This window comes from Euprymna scolopes, chromosome 46 (genome assembly GCF_053919585.1).
Source record: "Euprymna scolopes isolate OS-2025 chromosome 46, ASM5391958v1, whole genome shotgun sequence".
NCBI lineage: Eukaryota > Metazoa > Mollusca > Cephalopoda > Sepiida > Sepiolidae > Euprymna > Euprymna scolopes.
Genome location: NC_136527.1, coordinates 70,857,612 through 70,883,200, shown reverse-complemented (window position 1 = coordinate 70,883,200; position 25,589 = coordinate 70,857,612). Strand labels below are relative to the sequence as shown.

The following is a 25,589-nucleotide window of genomic DNA, read 5'->3' as shown; positions in this document are numbered from 1 at the left end:
AATCTGTACCAAGTTTAGGATCAACAAAGCCGTGAAACGTATCTGAACAACTGCCCCATTCAAACGTGAGTTGAATAATATTTCCACGTCAAATAGATAACAAGGCTGTTAAATTGTCTCCCTTGAATAATTTTCATTGAAAAACAAATTCTTGTTTTCTGATATTGTTGTCAACAAAACCAACCAGCACAAAGAATAACGTACGTTGACATATTTTTTTATCGAAGACTTATTATTTATGCTAAGTGGTTTTCCTTGAACATTTTTCATTGAAAAGTAAGTTCCTATTCTCCAAAACAATACCATAAAAGAATAGCAGATATATTGATATAATTTATCAACAAAACATGTTTGTAAGTTGTTAAGTTGCTTCCCTTGAATAATTTTTATCAAAAAACAAATTCTTGTTTTCCAATATTGTTGTCAAAACCAACCAACACAAAGAATAACGTACGTTGATATATTTTTTTATCAAAAACTTATTATTTATGCGGTAATCGTGAAGAAAGAGAGTCTAGTCTGCTTACCCCGTTTGACTATAGGTGGCGTTACTGTCTGTCCACCCAGTTACGGAAGCACAAAATGTATATAATGGCATCCTTGAAATAAAAATAAATGTTTTTGTTATATTTTCATTTTCAACATGTTTTTTTTTTGTTTTTTCTTTTTGAAAACATATTTAAGTTTTTTTGGGGTTTTTTTTTTCAAACATATTTACGTTTTTTTTTTTGATTTTGCAAACATATTTAAGTTTTATTTTTCCAAACAGTTACGTTTTTTTTAGTTTTTTTTTTTTTTTTTTTTTTTCAAGCATAAACTAAATGTTTTTGTTATATTTTTCTTTTAAACATATTTATGGGAACAACCGTTTTTCCGCGAGTATTTGTTACGCTCTTATAATAATAAAAAAAAATCAACGTTTTTTTCTTTTATCTTTTTTTATGGACCCCCCCTTTTTTTTCTTAATTTTTTTGCACTTATTTTACCTTTTCCGCGGGTATTTATATATATATTTGAAAAATGATATTGTAAAACCTGAATCTTACTTGAAACTAATATTAAAAAAAAAAAATAGCGCGGTACAATAAGTGCATAAGCAAACTTTTCAAAAAGAAAAATATTTAAAAAATATTTAGTTCATGCTTGCAAAAAAAAAAAAAAAAAAAAGAAACCGTAAAAACAAAAAAAAAGTAAATAAGTTTGAAAATAAACAAGCAACAAAACGTAAATGTTTTGGAAAAATAAAACTTAAATATGTTTGCAAAAAAAACAAAAACAAAAAAAAAAAACGTAAATATGTTTGAAAAAGAAAAAACCCAAACTTAAATATGTTTGCAAAAAAAAAAAAAGAAGAAAAAAAAACATGTTTAAAATTAAAATATAACAAAAACATTTATTTTTATTTCAAGGGTGGCATTATATACATTTTGTGTTTCCGTAACTGGGTGGACAGACAGTAACGCCACCTATAGTCAAACGGAGGAAACAGGCTCTCTCTTTCTTCACGATTACCATTTATGCTAAGTGATCTTCCTTGAACATTTTTATAATTAAAAAAATCTTTCATTCTTCGGTATGTTAACGGCACCCAGCACAAGGGATGGTACTTGTACAGTTTAGTAAAGACATTAAAAAATGAAAATACCGAAAAAAGTTTAAATTGTGTGTATTCGTTATGGAACGGAGTTCAGCGAAAAAACAATTTGTTATGATACCGAGCAAAATGTTCGATTTTTAGGAAGAAAAGCTAGTATTAAAGATAGGGAGGGGTGTCAGCGCTTTAAGTGGAGTTATCTCCCTTTGGCATATCTAAAATTCAAACAATTTTTTTTAAAATCCAAGATGGCGGCCTTCAACGCGCTCTAATAAAAACGTGTTTTTCCGCTGTAAAAAAAAAAAAAAAATACTTGATGAAATTAAGTGAAATTTTTTTTTTATTTATTTATTTTTTTTAGAACTTCGTTCCATAACGGATACATACAATTTAAACTTTTTTCGATATTTTCATTTTTTATTGTATTGATTGTAAGGAATAATGCAATAGTGACATACGTATATCAACGAAATTATTGTTTATAATAAGTTGTCTCCCTTGTATATCTCTTCTATCACTGATAAGGACTATGCTGAATGAATAATTAACAGCAGGAACAAACTGTTGTTCAACTGAAGAACATTTTATTTAATTTGAGTTTCTTAGGTTTATTTTAAAAATAAACGATTGAGCAATGAATCGCTTAAAATTAAACTTATATTGTTTGTCTGGTTCTTTCGTGCCACCATACGCCTATTTATAATATAACAACACCGGTTTGATCTGGACTCTTGAGTTGACTTTTGTGACCAAGTGTGCGCTTTTTTTATTTTTTTATTTTTAAATATTTTTACCCAACTTTACTTAAACATTGAATTGATATGTTTATTATCATTTACTCCCTGAGAGAACTCACACAGGCCATCAACAAAGATTTCTCCTTGAGAACAATGCCGTTCTCTAGAGTCTGAGTGACATCAAGTCTCCCCAGATTTCAACTACTCCCCACCTCTTTTCACAGCCATCCTCCTTCATCCTCCTCTCTTATTTTCTGGAGCATCAGTAGGTGTGTCAGAAATTTCGTGAAAATAGTGAATAATTCCACCCCATTTTTCCAAGCTTATAACTCCTCGAAAAATGTAATTCAAGCCCTAATTTTTTTTTTCAATTAAAGGAGCAAGGACCAAGGTTTCATTTAAAAACCAAAAAACAAAAATAAACGTGGTTTTTTTTAAAAGGTGTTAAACTTCGGACTTTACAGGTAAATTTCTAAAAAACCGTTCTTATTGTTTTGTTTTAAATTTGAATATATTATTTATTGACCTTTTCTCTTCAATTTGTGATACATAAGACTTTGGTACATAAATTAATTATTTACTTTTTAATAGACATTTCAAAATGGGAGGCGTGAATTATTCGACCCCCTGTCTTTCCAAGCTTATAACTCCTCGAAAAATGTAATTCAAGCCCTAATTTTTTTTCAATTACAGGAGCAAGGACTAAGGTTCCATTAAAAAAAATAAATAAAAAATAAATAACGTGGTTAAAAAAAAAGGTTTTAAACTTCAAACTTTACAGGTAAAATTCTAGAAAACACTACGTTTTTTTTTAATTTGAATATATTATTTATTGACCTTTTCTCTTCAATTTGTGAGTAAATTAATTATTTACTTTTCAGTGAGTAAATTAGTTATTTACTTTTTAATAGAAACTTGAAAATGGGGGGGGCGTGAATTAAAAAAACGTTTATCTAAAATATTATATTCGGCTTATTGGAAAGAACATAAAATTTCACATTGACCCTGAAAAGATCGTAAAAATAGAATCAATAGAAAAATTTTGATAGATTTTTAAAGTTTAAAAATTGAAAAATATTGAGTTCGGAAAATTCATTACTGTTTAAAAAAAAAATTTCTATTACTTTTAAAACAACTTTAATAGTTTATTTTGGAAGTATAATCCGTAAAGAAAATAAACAACCCACTTTTAACAGAGAAATTACGAGATTTTTATATTTTATTCGCAGTTTCGTGTTAGGGGTGTCAAAAATTCCTACAAAAATTTTGATACACCTAGTGCATCAGTACCCCTAGATTCACCTTCAAGGATCATAAACCTAATTTTTATGACAACCCCCCCCATCAGATTGATCTGCCTATCTAACTCTGACTTAGGTGCTGTAAGCAAAAACATCTTAGATAGAATCATCACTTCTATTAAAGAAAAAGCATTTCTACATACTTTCTTCATACTTTATAGCTTAATAATTCTTTATTTCTTCTTTGTTTGGCCGGTTTTTTATCTGCAATTTCCGTTTTAGTGTTTAAATATTCCTATCTATCAAATATATCAATCTACCGACACATTCATATCCTGTATGTATATTTACCTATATTTTACTATATACATTTACTTGCATACAGTTTTTGATAACAAACACACAAAAAAGAAGTGAAGATAGGAGTGCAGGAAGGATTCACTTACAATTATAGTTTCAGTTTTCATGATTCCATGTGATGCTCTTTGCATTTCACATCCATAGCATTTTTTGTATGCCCAGTTTTTGCTTATAGCTCATGTGTGTTAGTCTTCACATTCAAAGGTTTTCCTTAATATTTCAGCCCTTTTCATTACTGTTATTCGTTGTATCTTACCAGCCTTCCCTCTGTTTCCAATCTCTCTCATTCTTTTTTCAATAATGTTCGATATTGTTCATAGCGCTCCTACTATTAGTGGTGTTACCTTGAGTTTTTTTTCATCTTCCAAAGCCTTTTAAGCTCACTGGTTAGTTCAGTGTATGTGCTCCGCTCCGCTGTCTCCTGGATCTGTGGTTTGCTGGAACGGCAATATCTACAATGTGGCAGGACTTTTCCTTCTTTTTGACTAGTATAACATCCGGCCCTTTTGGTTTGATGGGTTTATCCGTTCATATATCCATGTTCCATAGAATTTTGTGACTTTCATTTTCAAGTACTGCCGGTTTGTGCTTGTACCATTTTTCCGGGTGTTCAGGATACAGTTGTTTGCATAATTCCCAGTGAACTACTTTCCCCACTTGACCGTGTCCATTCTTGTATTTCTTTTGGGCTAGTTTGCTTCATTCACTTATTATGTGGTTTTACGTTTCGTCTCTTTGTCCATAGATACTGCATTTGCTGTTTTCTAGTGTCTTGTCGACTCTTGCTTTGATGTGGTTGGTTCTAACCACGTTATTTTGTGCGGCTCTTATTAGAGATTCCGTTTCTCTGTTTAAATTTCATTTTTGTAGCCATGTCCAAATGTTTCGTGAGTCTCATATTTGGCCATCCTTAGGAATCGCCCGTGTGGTTGTTTCTCTTTTCATTTTTTTTTTGTTCTTGTCTTATTTTTAGTTTTTTTTTTCCATTTCTGTCTTGTTTGTTTTCTTAGTGTCTTTTGCTGCAGTAACTATTCTTTCGTGTTCTCCATTATGTATTTTTCTAAGCCTTTTGTTTCTATACATCTTCCTCCATCTTTCCTTTACACATAGAGTTAGTCAGTATCATCTTTTGGGTGTAGTGCGTTGCGCATAGTCATGACTTTCCTTGTCTTCTGGGTGAGATGTCATATTTCTTCTTTGGTCTAACCTATAAACGATCCAGAGTATCTTACTAGTGTTTACACCTTTAATTACGTTTCTAAGACATTGTTTAGTTCCAAGGGGTTTTATTATTCTTCTGAGGCATTTCTTTCCAATTTTCTTTTTCAATTCTGTTGCTTTGATGGTGTCTGCTTCCAGAACTCCCAAATATTTGTAGCTGTCATATACACATATTACCCCCACATCTGTTTGGTTGGATAGTATTACACCTTCCATTGCTTCCAGCTTTCCTCTTCTCATGATGGTCCTGGATATGACCTTAAACTATATCCAGTGGTAGGCCCCAACTTGCGGGCTTTGGAGAGTGTGGAGCCACCCTTTAATTGCCATTGCTCCCAGGTCCACTCTGACCCGGAGTGGTAGTACCTGTTAGGGTCCCAACTATGGGTTAAATAGAAATCGACTTGAAAACAACAAATACATTCTATTAAAATTTTTTTCTTCAAAATCTTTGGATTCGGCATTAAATAATCTGAAAAGGGTTGATATGCCGTAAAACAAAAACAACCAACCAACCATCTTTTCATGATCAGCAGTGCGCACTTTTCCATGCCGAATTCCATTCAGATATCCTGACTGAATATTCTCGTTGTGTTTATTAGCGCCTCTAATTTTATTATTATTGTTTTTTTTTTTTTTTGCAAATAGCTTCAGGTAATCCATATACATTAGGTGGTTCATGCTTTTATCTGCATTAGTGAACTTGTATCCAGCTTGGAATTTTCTTAGTATATTGTATAGTGGCATCACTGCTATGATAAACAGTAGTGGTGATAGGGAATAAACTTGACAGTAACCTCTTTGTATTTTAATATCACTTATGTATTGTCCATCAGCTGTCAGTTCGAATCGCAATGTTTTCATTACATTTTCTATTAAGATGGCCATCTTGCTTAATATTTTGTACATTCCTATGCATTATTTTAGCCATGCTTGCGGGATTCTGTCATGCGCTTTCTTGTAGTCGATCCATGCCATGGCCAAATCTTTTTTTCTATTGTTTACTTCCTTCAGAATCCTTTGGTCTATATATATATATAGATCCAGTGTTCTTTTTTTTTTTTTCCTTTTTGGCATCCTTTCTGTTCCTCAAGAAGTAGTCCGCGATTATAATGGAATGATAAATTTGTTCCCTCAGTTTTTTTAAATTTATTTATTTATTCAATTTTCACCCCAAACAAGGCACAGTGCCACTTTGAAGTAGGGGGCTACTATCAGGGACTTAATTAGCAGGGTCATTATGAAGGGAGATGAGTAGCAAGATGTTTGTTCACATTACACTTGAACTTCTGCATGTCAGTACAGTTGGGAAAGCAGAATCCCGGAAGGGAGTTCACAAGTTTAGCAGTTGTGGGGAAGAAACTATTGGAATAGAAGGCTTTCTTACACTTAGGGATCTCTACTGTGAAGGGGTGGGATTTATCTGCTTGTTGGTGGTATTCACGTCGAGGGGTTACAAGTGCTTGTCGTTCGTCAGAGCATTCACCATACAAGTACTTGTAGAACAGCCAGAAGGATGTAACATTTTGTCGATCGGACAGAGGCTGGAGACTAGATGACAGTTCAGGACCTATCAGGTTGGAAACTCTCTTTGGAACCTTGTTCAGAAGTGAGAGACAAGTAGCAGATGCACCAGCCCAAATGTGACAACAGTACTCCATACATGGGCGAAGATACAGTTGTGCTGTTAATATTTTCCACATAGTAGGTAACCATGTAATAGGCCTGTAGTTTCTGCAGGTGATTCCTTTTTTCTGAATTTTTTAGCACTAAAGTGGTTTTATCTTTGGTCATCCATTCTATTATGTGTGCTTCTTGGATACATCTTTTCAGGTTCTGAATTAGTTTTTCAAGTAATCTTATGAATTTTGTTTTTTAAGTCAATATGCATGTATTCCGTTGTGACCTGGGGCTCTCCAGTTTGCCTTTTTTTCATAGGGTTGTCTTGGGCGTTTTCTTGCTGGTTTCATTCTCTGTCCCTTCTTTGATTTTCTGAGATTCTTCTTTCATATGTCTCAGCCACTCGGCATTTTTATTATAATCCTTTCGCTCTTCCCATATCTGGCTCTAGTAGAGATATTGTTGCATAGGGGTGTTCGTATTGAAGAGAGACGGGGACATGTGTGCAATTTGATGAGGGAGAGATAGAAGAGAGAAGACATTTATACAGTTCTGTAGATTCTTAACATAGTGACTGAGAGAGGGTGATCACTTCTTTCACCACATAGAGAGAGAGGGGGTCACATTACTTAGATGAAGAGGAGAACACATTACTTAGATGAGTTATACACAATGCTCATTAATAAGATGATGAGTGGGAACAAGTTCATATATAATGAGAGGACACAAAGTTCATATTAACGATTAGTTCATACTACCTTCGATTTGGTAGAAAGATGATACAAGACGTCAGATACAAAATATGATGATGTTCGTTTATTACATTCGACCGGTCGCAATGATGATGACATCCAGGAAATAAAACTTCCTCTCTGGCTTCTAAAGGGAGACCCTCCTCTGATTCGATCCAGACTCGACTCTGGACTCCCTCTCTCTCTCTCTGTCTCCAACTCTGTCTCCCAATCTCACTAAAACTAGCAAACTATATTGAGAATTCATTTTCTTCCATGACGTCATACGCATGTCCAACAATGTTATCAACCCCGTGGCCTGAACATGTCTGGTTCGCACATGACCGCAGACAAGAATTCTTACTAACCTATTTTTCGAATTAACTTATTTTTCAATGTTTTTAAATTTTTATTGTTCGCTTTCTAGATGGCTTTATTTTAATTCAGTTTTCATAAAAAGAATTGAACAATCAAAATTCCTTTTACTCAAACATGTCTACTAGTTTATATTAAATTGAACAATACGAATTCTACATTCCATTTCTGACCCTATTTCTGAACTTTGCTTACAAGGTTCGAATCTCGGTTTATCTAATCTCATTTTCATTTATCTAAAGTTTTTCTTACTTACTTGGCCTTCGGGACAAGATCAAAGTGTAGTATCTGTTCCGGCAGATACTGCAAGCTATGACTAGCCAGGACTAGCTATGACTAGCAAAGACCAGATGTGGGGGCAACCCCACATGCCTGACTAACCAGCTCCCATTTCCCACCTCTCGGGAGCTGGTCCCCCCCTTTCCCTTCCCCCTCCCTTCACTCCTCACATTAAAAATTGGCCTTGTGCCTAATTTGCTCGGTGGGGAAGCAAATAAATACCATCTGTTCCGGCAGATACTGCAAGCTATGACTAGCTATGACTAGCAAAGACCAGATGTGGGGGCAACCCCACATGCCTGACCTTTAACCAGCTCCCATTTCCCACCTCTCGGGAGCTGGTCCCCTTTTTCCCTTCCCCCTCCCTTCACTCCTCACATTAAAAATCGGCCTTGTGCCTAATTTGCTCGGTGGGGGAGCAAATAAACACCATCTGTTCCGGCAGATACTGCAAGCAAAGACCATATGTGGGAGCAATCTCACATATAAGACCTTGGTCAATGTAGGGGCAACCCTTCATACCAATTGTCACTATCCAGCTCCCCTACTCCCCGGGGAGTTTGTCCCCATTTCCCCTTCACTCCTCACATTAAAAATCGGCCTTGTGCCTAATTTGCTCAGTGGGAGAGCAAATAAATACCATCTGTTCCGGCAGATACTGCAAGCAAAGACCATATGTGGGAGCAATCTCACATATAAGACCTTGGTCAATGTAGGGGCAACCCTTCATACCAATTGTCACTATCCAGCTCCCCTACTTCCCGGGGAGTTGGTCCCCATTTCCCCTTCACTCCTCACATTAAAAATCGGCCTTGTGCCTAATTTGCTCAGTGGGGGAGCAAATAAATACCATCTGTTCCGGTAGATGCTGCAAGCTATGACTAGCTATGACTAGCAAAGACCAGATGTGGGGGCAACCCCACATGCCTGACCATTAACCAGCTCCCATTTCCCACCTCTCGGGAGCTGGTCCCCTTTTTCCCTTCCTCCTCCCTTCACTCCTCACATTAAAAATCGGCCTTGTGCCTAATTTGCTCGGTGGGGGAGCAAATAAACACCATCTGTTCCGACAGATACCGCAAGCTATGACTAGCTATGACTAGCAAAGACCAGATGTGGGGGCAACCCCACATGCCTGACCTTTAACCAGCTCCCATTTCCCACCTCTCGGGAGCTGGTCCCCTTTTTCCCTTCCCCCTCCCTTCACTCCTCACATTAAAAATTGGCCTTGTGCCTAATTTGCTCGGTGGCGGAGCAAATAAATACCATCTGTTCTGATACCTACATCGTGCGAGGCAGTGCTGTTCTGGCGACACATTCTCGTGCCCGGAACACCTGACAAGCTTTTTGGGTCGCGTTCTGTCCGCACCCCCACTTTGTCTGTCTTTCTCTGCTCTCCCCCCTCCCCCACGGGGGGGATCCGAGCTGATAATTTACGACCTTCCCGCGAGGGAGGGTCGGAAACACCTTCTCTCTTCCCTCCACTAACTTCCCACTCCCTCTCTCAGTTCTATCTCCCCTCTTGCCGCCTTTTGGCGCCACAGTCGGCTCCCCACTTTGGACGCTGATTCCACGTCACTTTTTTCAGTGAATTTTTTAAAAGAGGGACCCAAAACGGACACCCCCAGCCCGGGGGCCACCAATATGGATACCCTCAGCCAGGGGCCCACCAATATGGATACCCCCAGCCAGGGGGCTACTGCTCCCCAAGAGGACGAATCCCCAACAGGAGAAAAAACAACTGCTGATGGGGCGTACCGCCATGGTATGACACCATTGGACGCTCCCCCGGAGGGGGAAAATTTAACAACAGCTCCCCCCGAGGGCGACTCCCCCCAAAGGGGAGCAAAACCAAAATCGGTCGTAGCATCTCACTCCAACCACAAAAAGGAGGAGGTGCAAGACCAAAAGGACAATAAAGGGGACAGCGCTCCCCAGGAGGGCTGCTCTCCCAAAAGGGGAGCAGATAAAGAAAATGAGGGGGCATACCGCCTGGACCTCACAAACGAGGAAGGGGCAGATGGCCTCAAAGTAAACAAAAAAGATCATGCTCCCCAAGAGGCCGACTCCCCAAAACGGGAAGCTGCTCCCGAAAAAGACACTAAAAAGGGAGCCGCCGCCCAAAAATGTGACACTCCCACAAAAGGACTGACCAAGAAATCTGGGGAGGCAGGAAGCGTCGCCAATAAACAGGCAGGGGCGATCTCCATAAAAAACCAAAAACGGTCTAACCCCACTAAAGACCCCATACCAACACCAACAAGAGGGTCTGCGTGGGGGAAGACCGTAGAAAAACAACTGTCCCCTCAAGAGTATAGAGACCTGTACCTGACAAAGTACAGACAATACATAGAGGGGGCAGATATAAAACCCATACCAGGTGCCTGGGAGGCGATTGAGGGCAGAGTCCTGTCCTTTGCCATTTCCGATATACCGGAAAACCGCCTCCTAGGGATGAAGAAGGAAGACATGGCGGGGCTCCTCCACAAACTTAACATCCCAGTACTATACCTGTACCAGAGGAGCTTCGCTGTGTGGGACATCCTCCTACCCACCAAGGATGATGCGGAGAGACTCTCCCTCCAAGAAATAAAGCATGGGAGAGTCAAACTAATACCTGAATACCAGGGCAAGAGAAGGACTCGGGTGCAGGTATTTAATGTGCCAACCCAAATACCTGTGGAAGTATTAGGATGCCTCTTCAGCCAGTATGGTGAGGTAGAACAGGTGACCCCAGTACGGTCAAAAACTGGGACTCACCTGGGCTGCTACACAATAGCAATGAGGCTGAAGAGGGAGGGTGTTCGAGCAATACCACCGCTGCTGACATACAAAGACGCCAGCATAACGGTAGTGGTGGAGGGCCGTCGTCCACACTGTTGGTTCTGCCATAAGCAGGGCCACATGGCTAGGAGTTGCCCCCAAAGGGTAACCCCTAATCAAACAACCCAAAAGGCGGTCACAGCCTCTGAGACAACGCCCGCACCAAAACAGGCGGCAACAACCCCTGCAACTGCAGCACCAACCCCAGCTCCAAGGAAAACCCAAACCACCCAGGAGGCCAAGTGGGAAGAATGGAGGACGGTAGTGAGACAAAAGCGGAAACACATAATCCCTTCTGCCACCGTCCCACCACCAGCCCAAAAATCGAGGCAGGAGCCTCTGCAAATGCAGCAACAACAACAGCCACCGCAGCCAATGCCGCGGAAACAACTGCAGCAACAACTACTGCAGCAGCAAAATCAGCAAGTGCAGCAGAAGCAGCAGCAGCAACGACACCAGCGAGAGCAGCAACAACAAAAACAGCTGCAGCAGCAAATAGAGGAGCAGACACAACCAATGGTCCCCACACCAATCGAGACGGGGATCAAGCGGAGAAAAGACTGCTCCTCTGAGGATGAATCCGCAAGTGAGAGGGAGAGGAACTCAACCTCACCTCTCCCCGGTTCATTCGAAAGAATGAAAAAGAAAAACAAAAGAAGAAAAGAGGAAGAAAAGGTGGCCCCCACTCCCTGTGAACATACACCACCCCTAACAACAAAATCCACTTCCACCCCCAAACCACACACTGCACCAACACCAGACACCGCACCAACACCAAACACCGCACCAACACCAGACACCACACAAACACCAACACCAACACCAGGCACCACACAAAAACCCGTCCCCACACCAAGGCAAACTGAGCCACTACCCCAAAAAGAAAAGGAAAAGAATTAACCGAGGGAGGGAAGAGACTCCTCTGCCTCTTGCAGACCAACCAGACTAAAGGTCCTTGCCCCTGAGGAACTATGTAATGTAGACCCTCTATCTGCGGCCACAGACATTTCCCATCGGCAGAGGAAAAACTTAAAACCTCTGCTCGATTACAAACAGATAGAGGGGAAAGATGTAAATATCCCCTCAAATTTCCCGGACGCCCCACTCCTAATAACTTTTGTCAGAACTCCAGAGGCCTGCAAGACCAACTTGTGGACAAGGCTGCAGGCCGCTGAAGGGGCGTTTCCGGGAATTGAACTGGTGAAAAAAAATGACCCTTCTCTTGATGAACTGTCAAAACAATGCAAGGGAAGGGTCCCCGTCTTGGTCCATCCGTCACTCTACAGGGCCATAAAATTAATTTATCCTTTGGACGTCGGCGGCATTGTGAGAGAAGGTCAGGATATTAAAAACCTGACCCCCTGTAGCATGGCACATAACGTCGGCGTCCTCTCCCCAGCTGACTTCGGAGCTGAGTGTGACACACCCTAAGGTAGGTACCATGGCTTTGAATTTGGCTAGTTTGAATGCGAGGGGCTTGAGATCACCGGGCCGGGCGGCTCGCCTCCGGCACGACCTCTTGTTCCTGGGAGTGGATGTGGCTGCGATTCAGGAGACGCATTTCGTTTCCTCTGTGGACTGTCAGGTGCTGGCCAGAGATTTTGAGGTTTTCTCAGCATATGGCAGCCCGCGGGGGAAGAGAGTTTCCGTGCTGGTTAAACGTACCCTGTCGGCGACGGTCGACGTTGTCCATAGAGATGCGGTGGGCAGGCTGGTTGTGGCCGATGTTGCCGTAAAAGATTCTGTGTTTCGGGTGATCGAGGTTCATGCGCCCAGCACCGCTCGTGAGACGGTCTCATTCTTCAGTCAGCTTGACGCGTTTGTAGATTGTCGGAAGCGGGTAGTGCTAATAGGAGATTGGAACGCCATCTTAGACCCCGAGATAGATAAGGTAGGAGGCGATGCTAGAGGATCGGAGAGGTGCGAGTCCAGCCTGGCTGATCTGATGGCTAGATGCGGTCTGGTCGACAGGTTTCGGTTCGAGCACCCGGGGCGGGAGATGTGGACGTGGACCAATAGCGTTTCCTCCTATCCAAATACCTATTTGGACAGGATGTTAGTTAGGAGAGGCAAAGTAGACTTCTTATCTTGTCCCACGTTCACTTGGCTAGGCCAGACGGACCATAAATTAGTTATGGCCTGGCTGAAGCTAGGAAATAGGCCTAAGTTAGCGGGGTACTGGAAGTTAAACACCTCCCTTCTGGAGATACAAGACTTCCAAGATCAGTTAAGAGAATTGATTAAAAAGGCACTAGTGGGGGCGGTTACCGGGAGTAAGTGGTGGTTAGGTCTCAAAGCCAAGATCAGAAGCTTCTCCGTCAAGTATGCCCAGCGCCTCGCACTAGATAAGGCCAAGACGAAGAAGCAGCTAGAGCAGAAACCAGCCCAGGCTACGGGGGAGGGTGATAGGGTTAGTCAGGAACTAGCTAAGCAGGACCTTCTACGTGAGACTAGCGAGCGTTACAAAGGCCAAGTAGTTAGAGCTAGGCTTAAAAAGATAGGCAACGAAGCAGCCAATTCTGATGCAGACGTGCGCCGTGAGGTTTCTAGGCGTGGCTCGGACAAATATATTGCGAAAGTCAAACATCCGGATGGACGCACCCTGGAATCGACTCGGGAGATCTGCGAGGGGTTTCGAGAACATTTCGAGAAGTGTTTTACGCAGCAGCCCGATCTTCCGGTCCTTGAGTTAAGCGACTATTTGGCCGACTCTCCCCGCCTCGAGGCGGCTAGAGCGGCTGGTTGCGAGGGCCGGGTGACGGAGCGGGAGGTCTTTACTGCGCTGAAGCAGGTCAGCTGTGACAGATCGCCAGGACTTGATGGTCTGCCATACGAACTGTACTTGAGGCTGTCGCCCATGTTTCTGCCTCTTCTGATGGATATGTTCAACCATTGGTTTGCTCAGGGATCCATCCCAGGGCAGGTGACCAAGGGAGTGATCACATTGCTGAAGAAAGGTGACGGGCATGGAGGGGAAGAATTAGACGACTACAGGCCCATAACTCTGCTAAACACAGAGTTGAAGATTTTGGCCAAGGTCCTGTCAAATCGGCTGCAGGTTGTTATCGACGAGTTGGTTGAACCGGAACAGAACTACGCTGTGAAGGGGAGATCGATTCAGAACAACTTGCACCTGATCTGCACGATCCTAGAGGGGGGAATAGATGACGACACGGAAGCCGCGCTGATAAACTTAGATCAGTCCAAAGCTTTCGATAGGGTCGACCATCGTTTCCTGGCATCTGTCTTAGAGGCCGCCGGTTTTGAATCGGACTTTTGCAAGTGGATCTCCATAATGTATCGACAGCCCATGGCTGTCGTGCAAGTCAACGGAAAGCGCTCGAAACCCTTTGTTATCTCTCGGTCGGTTCGTCAGGGTTGTCCACTGTCGCCCCTGCTTTATGTCCTGGCTTTGGAGCCTCTTCTCCGCAAGCTGAGACATGGGGAGGCAAATTCGGCCCTGCGCGGAATGGCTCTGCCTGGCAGCTCAGCTGCCAAGGTATCCGCATTCGCCGATGATGTCACGATCTTCGTGTCGGGCTTCAGAGACATTGAGGTCGTGTCGGAGGCACTCACACAGTACGAAAGAATCACGGGGGCCAAGATAAACCGCAACAAGTCGGTAGGACTGCGGTTGGGCGCATGGAGTGGCAACGCAAACCTCCCTGCGCCCTTCAGCTGGACAGATGGCCCGGTCCGGATCCTCGGCGTGTGGTTCGGACTGGGTCTCCAGCTTGACAAGAATTGGTTGGAGGTACGGTCAAAGGTGGAGGCTGCAGTCAATTCGTGGCTTCCTAGGAAACTTTCCTTAAAGGGTAGAGCTGAGGCGTGCGCCACTTACGTCTTTCCTCTCATCCTTTACCGACTGGCCGTACTTCCCCTGCCTGCACAACACCTAAAAGCTCTTGTCGAACTCTTGTCCTCGCTCCTTTGGGACAGAGGAAGACACTAGGTGAGTAGACAGGTCTGTATTCAACGTCCGTGTGAGGGAGGCTTGGGAATGCCGGACTTGAAGTGTCATCGAGATGCTGAGAGGCTGGCCTTCCTGAGCCACTATATGCAGGATGACCAACCGTGGCACCCCGTGGTTACTGCCGCCTTCCCCGACCTCGTTCTTGACCCTTCCATCGAGAGCCGTCGCAGGCCGCGGGGAGAATCTGCCTACATGAAAGAGTGCCGAGCCGCGCTAAAACGACTACCAAGGTCCAGTGACCTTGTGACTGCTACCCGTAGGGAAATTCACAGGGATCTAGTGAAGGGGGCCGCTGACGACCCGCTATGCGCGCGTTTGGGGTGGCAACAGAGTGAGATCCGCTCCGCGTGGAGCTGGGCGCCAGGTTCGAGTCATCTGAACAATTCGGAGTTCTCTCTGACCTGGCGATTGGCCCGAAATGCACTTCCACTCAACAACATATAATGCAGTTCCGGGTTTTTGGAGTCGCCTGATTGTCCCCGTTGTGGGACAACGGCCGTAGAAACTACGGATCACACTTTCTTCGATTGCCGCGAACTCCACCAGTACTGGTCGTATGTCAGCAGAGTGACGGCTCGCATCGATCCTGAGCATCCTCGCCCAATTACTGTATCCAATGTTGTGGACAACGTGAGGCCGCCGTGGGACCGGGAAAGACAAATGGTCTACGTTACGATCCTGGCCGTGGCGAGAATGGTGATTTGGACGTCGCGTCTGCAAGGTTGCTGGGGGGTGTTGTCTTTTTCTGATCAAGATCTGATCGCGTTCTTTAAACACCAACTACGGGTGAAGATCAGATGTGATAGAAGAAGGCTGCATCGCGCGGCATTTGACAGAAGATGGATACATGTGGCAAGTCTGTGTGTACGAAGAGGAGCCAAATTTGAATACGTGTTCCCCGCCTAGGTGTGGAATGCGCAGTTCTGTAAAGTAAAATTAAACAAGTAGTCTCTCAGCTAGCTGAGTGTGTGTTCCATCCCTCCCCGATTAGGAAGCCTCCAAGATCCCCATCCCCTCTTACCTGCAATTTTTGTTTTCACCCCTTCCTCTAAATTTTACCCATCTTGGAGAAAAAGAAATACAAACTAACCTCCATCCCTTACCCACAAAAATTTTCTTTTCTCCATTCACCCCCATCTAGAGGGCATCCCCACCTAGAGACTGACCCGCAGAAGCGAGGTTCCTTTTACAAACCTAGTGGAACGGACAGTCTATCAACTAGACGGGGTTGGGAGGGTCCTACTAATCACCTTTTGTTTTTTCTTCCCCCGCCCTCGACACAAATGAATTATTGTACCATTTTATTGTTATCTTTTTTGTTTTTACACGTCAATAAAAAATGTTTTAAAAATTGGGAGTTACTAGGACGTCCCCCAATATGAAAGGGTGAATGCGGTATTATGGTGAAAGAAGATACTAGCTGGGAGAAACTTTTGACTTTGTTTAGTTCTGTAGTGACAATGATGACCAACGACCCCCAAAATCCCCCCTTTTGAGTTGGCCATGTGCCTAAGTTTTTTGTTCATCGTTAATTTTGACTGTATTTTTTAACATGAATAAAAGATTTAATATCTCAAAGTGTAGTATCTGTTCCGGCAGATACTGCAAGCAAAGACCATATGTGTGGGCAACCTCACATATAAGACCTTGGTCAATGTAGGGGCAACCCTTCATACCAATTGTCACTATCCAACTCCCCTACTCCCCGGGGAGTTGGTCCCCATTTCCCCTTCACTCCTCACATTAAAAATCGGCCTTGTGCCTAATTTGCTCGGTGGGGGAGCAAATAAATACCATCTGTTCCGGCAGATGCTGCAAAGCTAAGACTAGCAAAGACCAGCTATGACTAGCAAAGACCATATGTGGGGGTAACCCCACATATCTGAACTTGGTCAAGGTAGGGATAACCCTACGACCACAGTTACTATCCAGCTCCCATTTCCCACCTCTCAAGAGCTGGATCCCCCTTTCCCTCCCCCCTCCCTCTCTCTCCACATTGAAAAACGGCCTTGTGCCTAATTTGCTCAGTGGGGAAGCAAATAAATACAAAGATCAAAGTGTAGTATCTGTTCTTCAGATGCTGCACTTCTATTTCTTGTTCTCTTTCGGTGGACGAGAAATCCTTCACGACTGAGACAATTTTTATTTTTGTACCTTTTCTCCACGTTAAAAAACGACCCTGGTGTCTAACTCTGTCCCGTGGGGAGGCATAGTAAATAGGTACAAGAAAAAGGGACCTTCCCCTTGTAGTAACAATATATCCGGCTCTAGTAGAGATTTGTTTTTGCCGTGTCTGGTTGTTCTGTTCTCATTCTTCCTCCTTTTCAATTTTGTACGAACTGACCTTCATTGCTTTCAAAAGTCCTGTTTCATTTGCACTGTTCACACTTGTATTAATCTCTCTTCTTTTGCTGCTATTTTTTCTTCAATTATTCCTGTTTTGTTTTTGTTTTTTTAAGCCTCTCCTTGCTTGTCACATTTCTACTGCTCCATCCTCCTCTAATCGTTTTCTTTTTATTTATCGCTTTAACTTCTTTCTTAATTTTGTCGATCTGACTTTACAGACTCAATTCTCATCCAGGTTTTGTCGGCCCATTTACTTCCCGGGCCTTTTTTTTTTTTTTTTCTACTTTGAAATAAATACTTACCGTCTTAGCACATGCGTACCTATTTACTATGCCTCCCCACGGGGCAGAGTTAGACACCAAGGTCGTTTTTTAACGTGGAGAAAAGGTACAAAAATAAAAATTGTCTCAGTCGTGAAGGATTTCTCCTCCACCGAAAGAGAACAAGAAATAGAAGTGCAGCATCTGAAGAACAGATGGTATTTATTTGCTCCCCCACCGAGCAAATTAGGCACAAGGCCGATTTTTAATGTGAGGAGTCAAGGGAGGGGGAAGGGAAAAAGGGGACCAGCTCCCAAGAGGTGGGAAATGGGAGCTGGTTAATGATCAGGCATGTGGGGTTGCCCTCACATCTGGTCTTTGCTAGTCATAGCTAGTCATAGCTTGCAGTATCTGCCGGAACAGATGGTATTTATTTGCTCCCCCACCGAGCAAATTAGGCACAAGGCCAATTTTTAATGTGAGGAGTGAAGGGAGGGGGAAGGGAAAAGGGGACCAGCTCCCGAGAGGTGGGAAATGGGAGCTGGTTAATGGTCAGGCATGTGGGGTTGCCCCCACATCTGGTCTTTGCTAGTCATAGCTAGTCATAGCTAGTCATAGCTTGCAGCATCTGCCGGAACAGATGGTGTTTATTTGCTCCCCCACTGAGCAAATTAGGCACAAGGTCGTTTTTAATGTGAGGTAAAAACCAGCTCCCCTTAAAGTAGGCAAAAAGGGGGCACCCTGGTTACCAAAAATAATAATTGTCCCAGTATAGAGGGTTTCCCCTCCATTGACTGGTACAAATTATCTTAAGTGTAGTATCTGCCGGAACAGATGGTATTTATTTGCTCCCCCACTGAGCAAATTAGGCACAAGGCCGTTTTTAATGTGAGGTAAAAACCAGCTCCCCTAAAAGTAGGCAAAAAGGGGGCACTCTGGTTACCAAAAATAATAATTGTCCCAGTATAGAGGGTTTCCCCTCCATTGACTGGTACAAATTATCTTAAGTGCAGCATCTGCCGGAACAGATGGTATTTATTTGCTCCCCCACCAAGCAAATTAGGCACAAGGCCGATTTTTAATGTGAGGAGTGAAGGGAGGGGGAAGGGAAAAAGGGGACCAGCTCCCGAGAGGTGGGAAATGGGAGCTGGTTAATGGTCAGGCATGTGGGGCTTCCCCCACATCTGGTCTTTGCTAGTCATAGCTAGTCCTAGCTAGTCATAGCTTGCAGTATCTGCCGGAACAGATAGTATTTATTTGCTCCCCCACTGAGCAAATTAGGCACAAGGCCGTTTTTAATGTGAGGTAAAAACCAGCTCCCCTAAAAGTAGGCAAAAAGGGGGCACTCTGGTTACCAAAAATAATAATTGTCCCAGTATAGAGGGTTTCCCCTCCATTGACTGGTACAAATTATCTTAAGTGTAGTATCTGCCGGAACAGATGGTATTTATTTGCTCCCCCCACTGAGCAAATTAGGCACAAGGCCGTTTTTAATGTGAGGTAAAAACCAGCTCCCCTTAAAGTAGGCAAAAAGGGGGCACTCTGGTTACCAAAAATAATAATTGTCCCAGTATAGGGGGCTTCCCCTCCATTGACTGGTACAAATTATCTTAAGTGCAGTATCACCGAGCAAATTAGGCACAAGGCCGATTTTTAATGTGAGGAGTGAAGGGAGGGGGAAGGGAAAAAGGGGACCAACTCCCGAGAGGTGGGAAATGGGAGCTGGTTAATGGTCAGGCATGTGGGGTTGCCCCCACATCTGGTCTTTGCTAGTCATAGCTAGTCATAGCTTGCAGCATCTGTCGGAACAGATACTACACTGTGATCTTGTCCCGAAGGCCAAAGGCAGAACATGTGTAATATAAATTGTTTAAGACTGTAATTGTATCTGTTGGGATGTATGGTAGGAGCTTAATAATCTTTATTCCATGAAAATGCGAGCTTTGCTTTTTTTTTTTTCCTTCGTCATAAGTAGGGCTATGACAACAGCGTATTATTTTTATTGTAGAGATTTGTTTTTGTCGGGTCTGGTCTTTCTGTTCTCGTTCTTCATCCGTTCATTGCTTTCAAAAGTCCTATTTTATTTTCACTGTTTAGATTTGTATTTGTATCGTCTTAATCTTCTTTTGCTGCTGTTTTTGCTTCAATTATTTCTGTTTTGTTTTTGTTTGTATTACTGTACACATAGATTCGAAAAAGTTAAAGTAAGATAAGTTACTTTTCTACCAAACTGGATATATTTTTTGTGTTTTTATTCAATGTAACATGTTTCTTCAGCTCGAAAAACATACAGTGTTTACCGATGTATTGGAAAATTCAAGATGGCGTCTGATTCTCTCTTTAACACGGTAAACTATACAAAATACTATTAAAAACCCGCCGAATATATGTCAACCTATGTCACGGTAACATATATTGAGCGAGTTTTTAACAGTATTGTGGTGTAATTGAAGAAAAAAGAAACAAGAACGACCGACCGCGTTTTTGTGTGGCTTACCTCGTGTTCATAATGAAGAAGAAAGAAACAAAAATGGCTGCCCTGTTTCTTTATATGCCTACAGGGTGACCACGAGGTATGCAAATGAGATGCTCCTGATTGGAGATAAAAGAGGAGTGATTTGGGGAAGGAAGGCATTCTGAAGTTAGATTGCGAGCAGAGAAGTAGTATTTGTAAAAGAGAAAAGTCGGATTCGGGCAGAGAAAAGCTAAAGTTGCAGAAGTTCGTTTTGGAGTGGAGAGAAGACGCGTCAAGTGGTAACCGGAAAGTGAAAGTTCGGACAGCAGTGTCACGCAAACGACAAGAATTTTATCTGGGGTTTTATTTATAACACCTTTTCCCAAACTTACCGTGTTAAAGAAAGAATCAGACGCCATCTTGAATTTTCCAATACATCGGTAAACACTATATGTTTTTCGAGCTGAATAAACATGTTACATTGAATAAAAACACGAAAATTATATCCAGTTTGGTAGAAAAGTAACTTATCTTGCCTTTGATAATATTTATTTGTTATATATTTGTTTTTTGACAACTTTTTCGAATCTATGTGTACAGTAATACAAACCCAGAAATTTAAATCCATCAGTTATTCTTATCGAAAAAGTAATGCATTGCCAGGAAACCAAATTGATTGGAATTTGATTTATGAAAATACAAAAATGAGCGGTGGTTTTGTTTTTGTTTTGTTTTTTTAAGCCTCTCCTTGCTTTAATTTCTTTCTTAATGCTACGATAAGGCGTTTTTCTTGCTAATTTCTTTCTCTGTCCCTTAGGGACTGCCAAAAGTCACCACAGAATTACCCCACCCTATATATAAAACGATGTAACTTTATTATAAATGAATATTATCAATATAACTTTTGTACCATTTAAAAGAAGGGCAAAATAAACCAGTAATAATTTTAAGAAATTTTTTTCATCGAACGAAAATAATGAAATTGCGAGACGAAAATCGTGTTTACCTAATTAGCGCTTTAAAATAACGTTCCCATGCAGTAGACATTCCGAACATGAAAACATACCCGTATTTAATAAATCTAGCAAATAACAACTAATGGTCAGATTTTCGTGAAATTTTCGATACTTATCCATTTTAGAATGCAATCTATATATATAAAAGGCAAAATGTGTGTGACCATTTCGTGTATGTCTTCAAAAGGCTTTTCGAGCACACGCTCCCGGGTGCGTTACTATCGCTTACAACTGTTTATATGGGTCCTATATCATAATATATAGGATTTGGGAACGCGGGCCGTCTCTAGATTTATTTACGTCGACTTTTATGAGATTCGTGCTATTTCGCTCTGTCCCCAGTTCGTCCTCCATTTTAGTATAAATACAGTGAAAAACGTTGGGTTCTCGGATTTTGCTCTGCTTTCCCCCCTTCCCACCATCATCTGGGGTGAAGTGAAAACTAAAAATAACGATCGCGCGATGACCTCATTTAGCGTTGTCCTGTCAATCAAACCTCTTTTAGCTTTATAAGCTTTAACTTAACACGCTAATGAATTACTCTCACTCGTGGTCGAGACCGTTAAGTAGTTGGCATTGGTTTCCACCTCCGCGTCAAAGCTTCCGGGTTCAATCCCTCCTCCCGACCAAACGTTTATTTTTATTACTTCGCTTATTCTTTAGTTTACCCCCACCCCTCATACACAGGTTTATTTATGCCATTTTTTTCCGTTTTGGTTTTGGATTTTTTTTTTTTACATCGTCTTTTTTATAATATTTAAGCGGATTATTAATTACGCCCCCCCCATACACACACCTACAAATACCCGTGCAACGCCGGATACCCCCCCTCGCTAGTTACATATAAAATGCAGTTTCCGTAAAATATACGAGAGGAAATATATTTTTAGTGCGTGTTCCCCCCCCCATATTTTTTTTTCGCAATTCGAACAAAATACATTTAAACCTATCGACATTTCTATTTATTATGAAACATAAGAGTTCAAATAAGTAAAAAATATTTACTTTTTAAAAATTTAAATACACGTATTGAACAAAAATTTACCTTGAAGTTGCAATTAAAAAATTGATATAAACTTAATATTATGCTTTTTTTTTTTAAGCGTTTTTTCGAATTGATATACACTATAATCAGTTGAATTGCCAAGGAAAAAGAAACCCCGTAAACATTAATTAATTTTTAAAAGATTAAAATTCCATTATTTCAAAATGTTCCGTTACGACATAGATTTTTAATTATTTGTGTTTAAATTTCTTTTAAATATTAAGTTTTAATATAAAAATTACACTTGCCAGCTATTTTATCGACAGATTAAAACCAATTTGAAAATATTATTGCACAATATTAACCTTGACCTTGACTTTGACATATAGATGTTTGAGGCCCAGGTTTTGGACCTGTTAATTGTTCCAAGGGAAACATATCCTAGACAACTTTGTGGCATGCGTGGCAGTGGCACAGAAACCCAGGAATTTGCATTTCCATTTAGGTGGATGGACAATATAAACTCGGCAGTAATCTCCGATAGGCGTCAAGTCTGCTTTTGAATGCGTTTACCGTTTGTGCTTGTAGAACTGCATCTGGAAGATAATTCCATGTGTTGACAACCCTCTGTGAGAAGGTCCCTTTGCGGACATCTAGCCTACAGTGTTTTTTTACGATTTTGAGGGTGTTCCCCCTGGTTGCGCTGTTTTTTTGGCGATCTGAAAAGACGGCTTTCTTGTATCATAGATCCCATGGATGTACTTGTAGAGAAATATCATTTCACCACGATTTCTCCGATGCTTAAGAGTGGGCAGTCTCAGCGTTCTCAATCTTTCAGAATATGGCTTGTCCTTCAGTGATGCCAGCAGCTTGGTTGCTCGGCGCTGTACGTCTTCCAGATCACTGCATAAGGTCTTATGGTGCGGCTTCCAGACAGAGTAGCAATACTCCAAGATAGGACGCACAAGGCTCTTGTAGAGTTGCCCAAAGACTGTATTCGAGAGGAAGTTAAAAGTGCGGCGAATGATCCTGACAACTTTATTTGCTTTTGCGATGGATTTAGCCACATGTTCCTTGGAACTCAGTTTGTTGTCATATAGACGCCTATGTCTTTCTCATGATCATGCTCTTCCAGTGTTATCACTCCAAGCGAGTTGTCTTTCAATGTGTATTTAGCCTCTGATCTCCTGCTCCCTAGTTTCAGGACGCTGCATTTCTGTGGGTGAAAACGGAGCAAACAGTCCTGTGACCAGTTCTGCAAGTTATCTATGTCAGCCTGTAGGCTGTCTGTGGCTCCTGGGATGTCACTACGTGTGAACAACTTTGTGTCATCTGCAAACAGCTTCATTTAACTTTGGAAGAGTTTGGGTAGGTCGTTTATGTAGATGACGAATAACAATGACACTTCCCTGTGGTATCCCCTCATTACTGGTGCTGGTCTTGATTTTGCTCCGTTTAATACAACACACTGTTGCCTAGCATTTAGGAACGCCTGAATCCAGTTGAGGATTTTGCCCTGGATGCCATATGACTCAATCTTTGTCAGCAGGCGATGGTGAGGCACGGAATCGAAGGCCTTCATGAAGTCCATGTAGACGATGTCGATACTTCCTCCTGCATCGAGAGTTTCTGTCCAGGTATCCATAACATCCAGAAGCTGAGTAGTACAGGACCTTCCCTGTACAAAGCCATGTGCTAATAACGTGGTTTTCCCTTAAATGCCTTATAACTTCTTTCCTGACGAGTTTTTCCATCACCTTACAGAATATGCATGTGAGACTAATTGGTCTGTAGTTACTCGCTTGTAGTCGGCTTCACTTCTTGAAGATGGGGGAGACTGTTGCCTTTCTCCAGTCCTGTGATACTTGTCTCTCTAGCAAAGATATACGGAAAAGCAGTGATACTGGGTGTGCCAAGGCATCAGCAGCTTTTGAAAGAACAAGAGGGTTGATGCCGTCTGGTCCTGCAGCCTTGTTGGTCTATATGTTCTTGAGTAGTTTCCGTACTTTTGCCTCAGAGATTTCGAATGTTTCTAAAGGTAGATATATAATTCTACATGCTTGATTCTGAAACAAATGCCATCAGGTTGAATGAGTTTTTATGAGGTAAATACGAGCCAACAATAGATGTAAAATGTACTTCTCCAGGTTCCTGACTTTCTCAAAATCAAATGTAATTGGTCAAATTGAAATTTGTAATTTACGAAAACTTTATTTGTTGTGGAATAACAGTATGTCTTAAATTTTTTAAAAATTATCCGTTCAAATACGAAACTCAGTAGGTGGTGAGTCAGGTAGCGGACCATCGTCTTCTCGGGTGAAAACGCTCTGGAAGAAATCATTTAGTGTATCTGCTTTTTCTTTATCTGATGTTGTTTTGCTTCCATCTTCCATTTCTAGGTTTCCTATTCCCGATTTCGTTGTCGTCTTGCTTTTAACGTATGACCAAAACGCTTTGGGATAACTCTTAGCCTCAGCTGCTACCTTAGCTTCTAGACCTCTTTTTGCTTTCCTGCAGTTTTTGGTGGCTTTGTTGTTTGCCTTAAGGTATTTGGTGTAGTCTTCTTTCTTTCTAGTTTGATGCCATTTCTGAAGAGTCTGTGTTTCTTTATGACTGTTTCCAGCGTTCCTTTGTCCATCCATTCTTTTGTATGGACTCGGCCTACTGATTTGGTTGGTGCTGAGCGTTGAACTGCCTGGTTGATTTTGTCCTTAATCAGAGTCCACATGCCGTCTACATTTTTGCCTTCCAGCTCCTTATCCCAGTCTATTTCCTGCAGTTCACTTATGAGTTTCTCAAAGTCCGTTTTTGGGAAGTTGAAACGTTTTTGCTTGGGCTGTTTTGCTTTATAGTGGTCTATTTTGATAATGAGAGTGTGGTGGTTAGTTTTCCCCAGTCCAGGTGCCATTGTAATTTCTTCAATAAGGTTTTCACGGTTCGTAAGGACCAGGTCCAACACATTAGATTTTTCCCCTTCTCTATATCTTGTTGGTTCTTTCTGATGTTGTACAAGAAATGCGTCTTGAGTAGCTTTCAGGAATTTTGATGCTGAGTGGTCAGGACCGACTGTGCTAATTTCTTGCTTCCAGTCTATGTTAGGAAAGTTAAAGTCACCGATCAGAAGTAGGCCCATTTTTGTTGCCTCTGTCGCTTTGCTTTAATGGTATTTAGTTCCCGTGTGTTTTCCTCACTGCTGCTTGGGCTTCTGTATACAAGGCCTACAAGGAGGGAAGAGTTATTTGCCATGTTGCAGTTGACGAAGAGTGCCTCTTTGAAGTCGTTTGCGTCCACTCTGTCACAGATGATCGGTTTCAAGTCTTTTGAGATCAGCAAGCATATCCCTCGTCCATCTTGCTCAAGTGTGTTGAACAGTTGATATCCCTCTATATTTATTTCGCATTCCTGAAGATCGTATTGTGATCTTTTGGGTTTCAATTCAGTTAGGCCTTGGATTGCTGGCTGGGGTAATTCTATCATTTTTTGTATTTCAGCTTTTTTTTTTTGTTTTCACTGTATCCACATTACAATAAATACATGGCCTTTTTGGTCAAGATCAAAGTGTAGTATCTGTTC

The 25,589-nt window shown here is 41.8% G+C and overlaps 1 protein-coding gene across 1 annotated transcript in view; it reads left to right on the top strand.

The window, feature by feature from the left end:
• LOC145270157 (uncharacterized) overlaps nucleotides 1-23,715 on the top strand; it is a 75,588-nt gene extending 51,873 nt beyond the window's left edge. Inside the window, exons 3-4 of the mRNA XM_080125770.1 lie at nucleotides 10,028-10,141; nucleotides 23,566-23,715. Coding sequence (XP_079981896.1) covers nucleotides 10,028-10,141; nucleotides 23,566-23,715 — 264 coding nt within the window. The remainder of the gene's footprint in view (nucleotides 1-10,027; nucleotides 10,142-23,565) is intronic.
• Nucleotides 23,716-25,589: the final 1,874 nt, after the last annotated feature.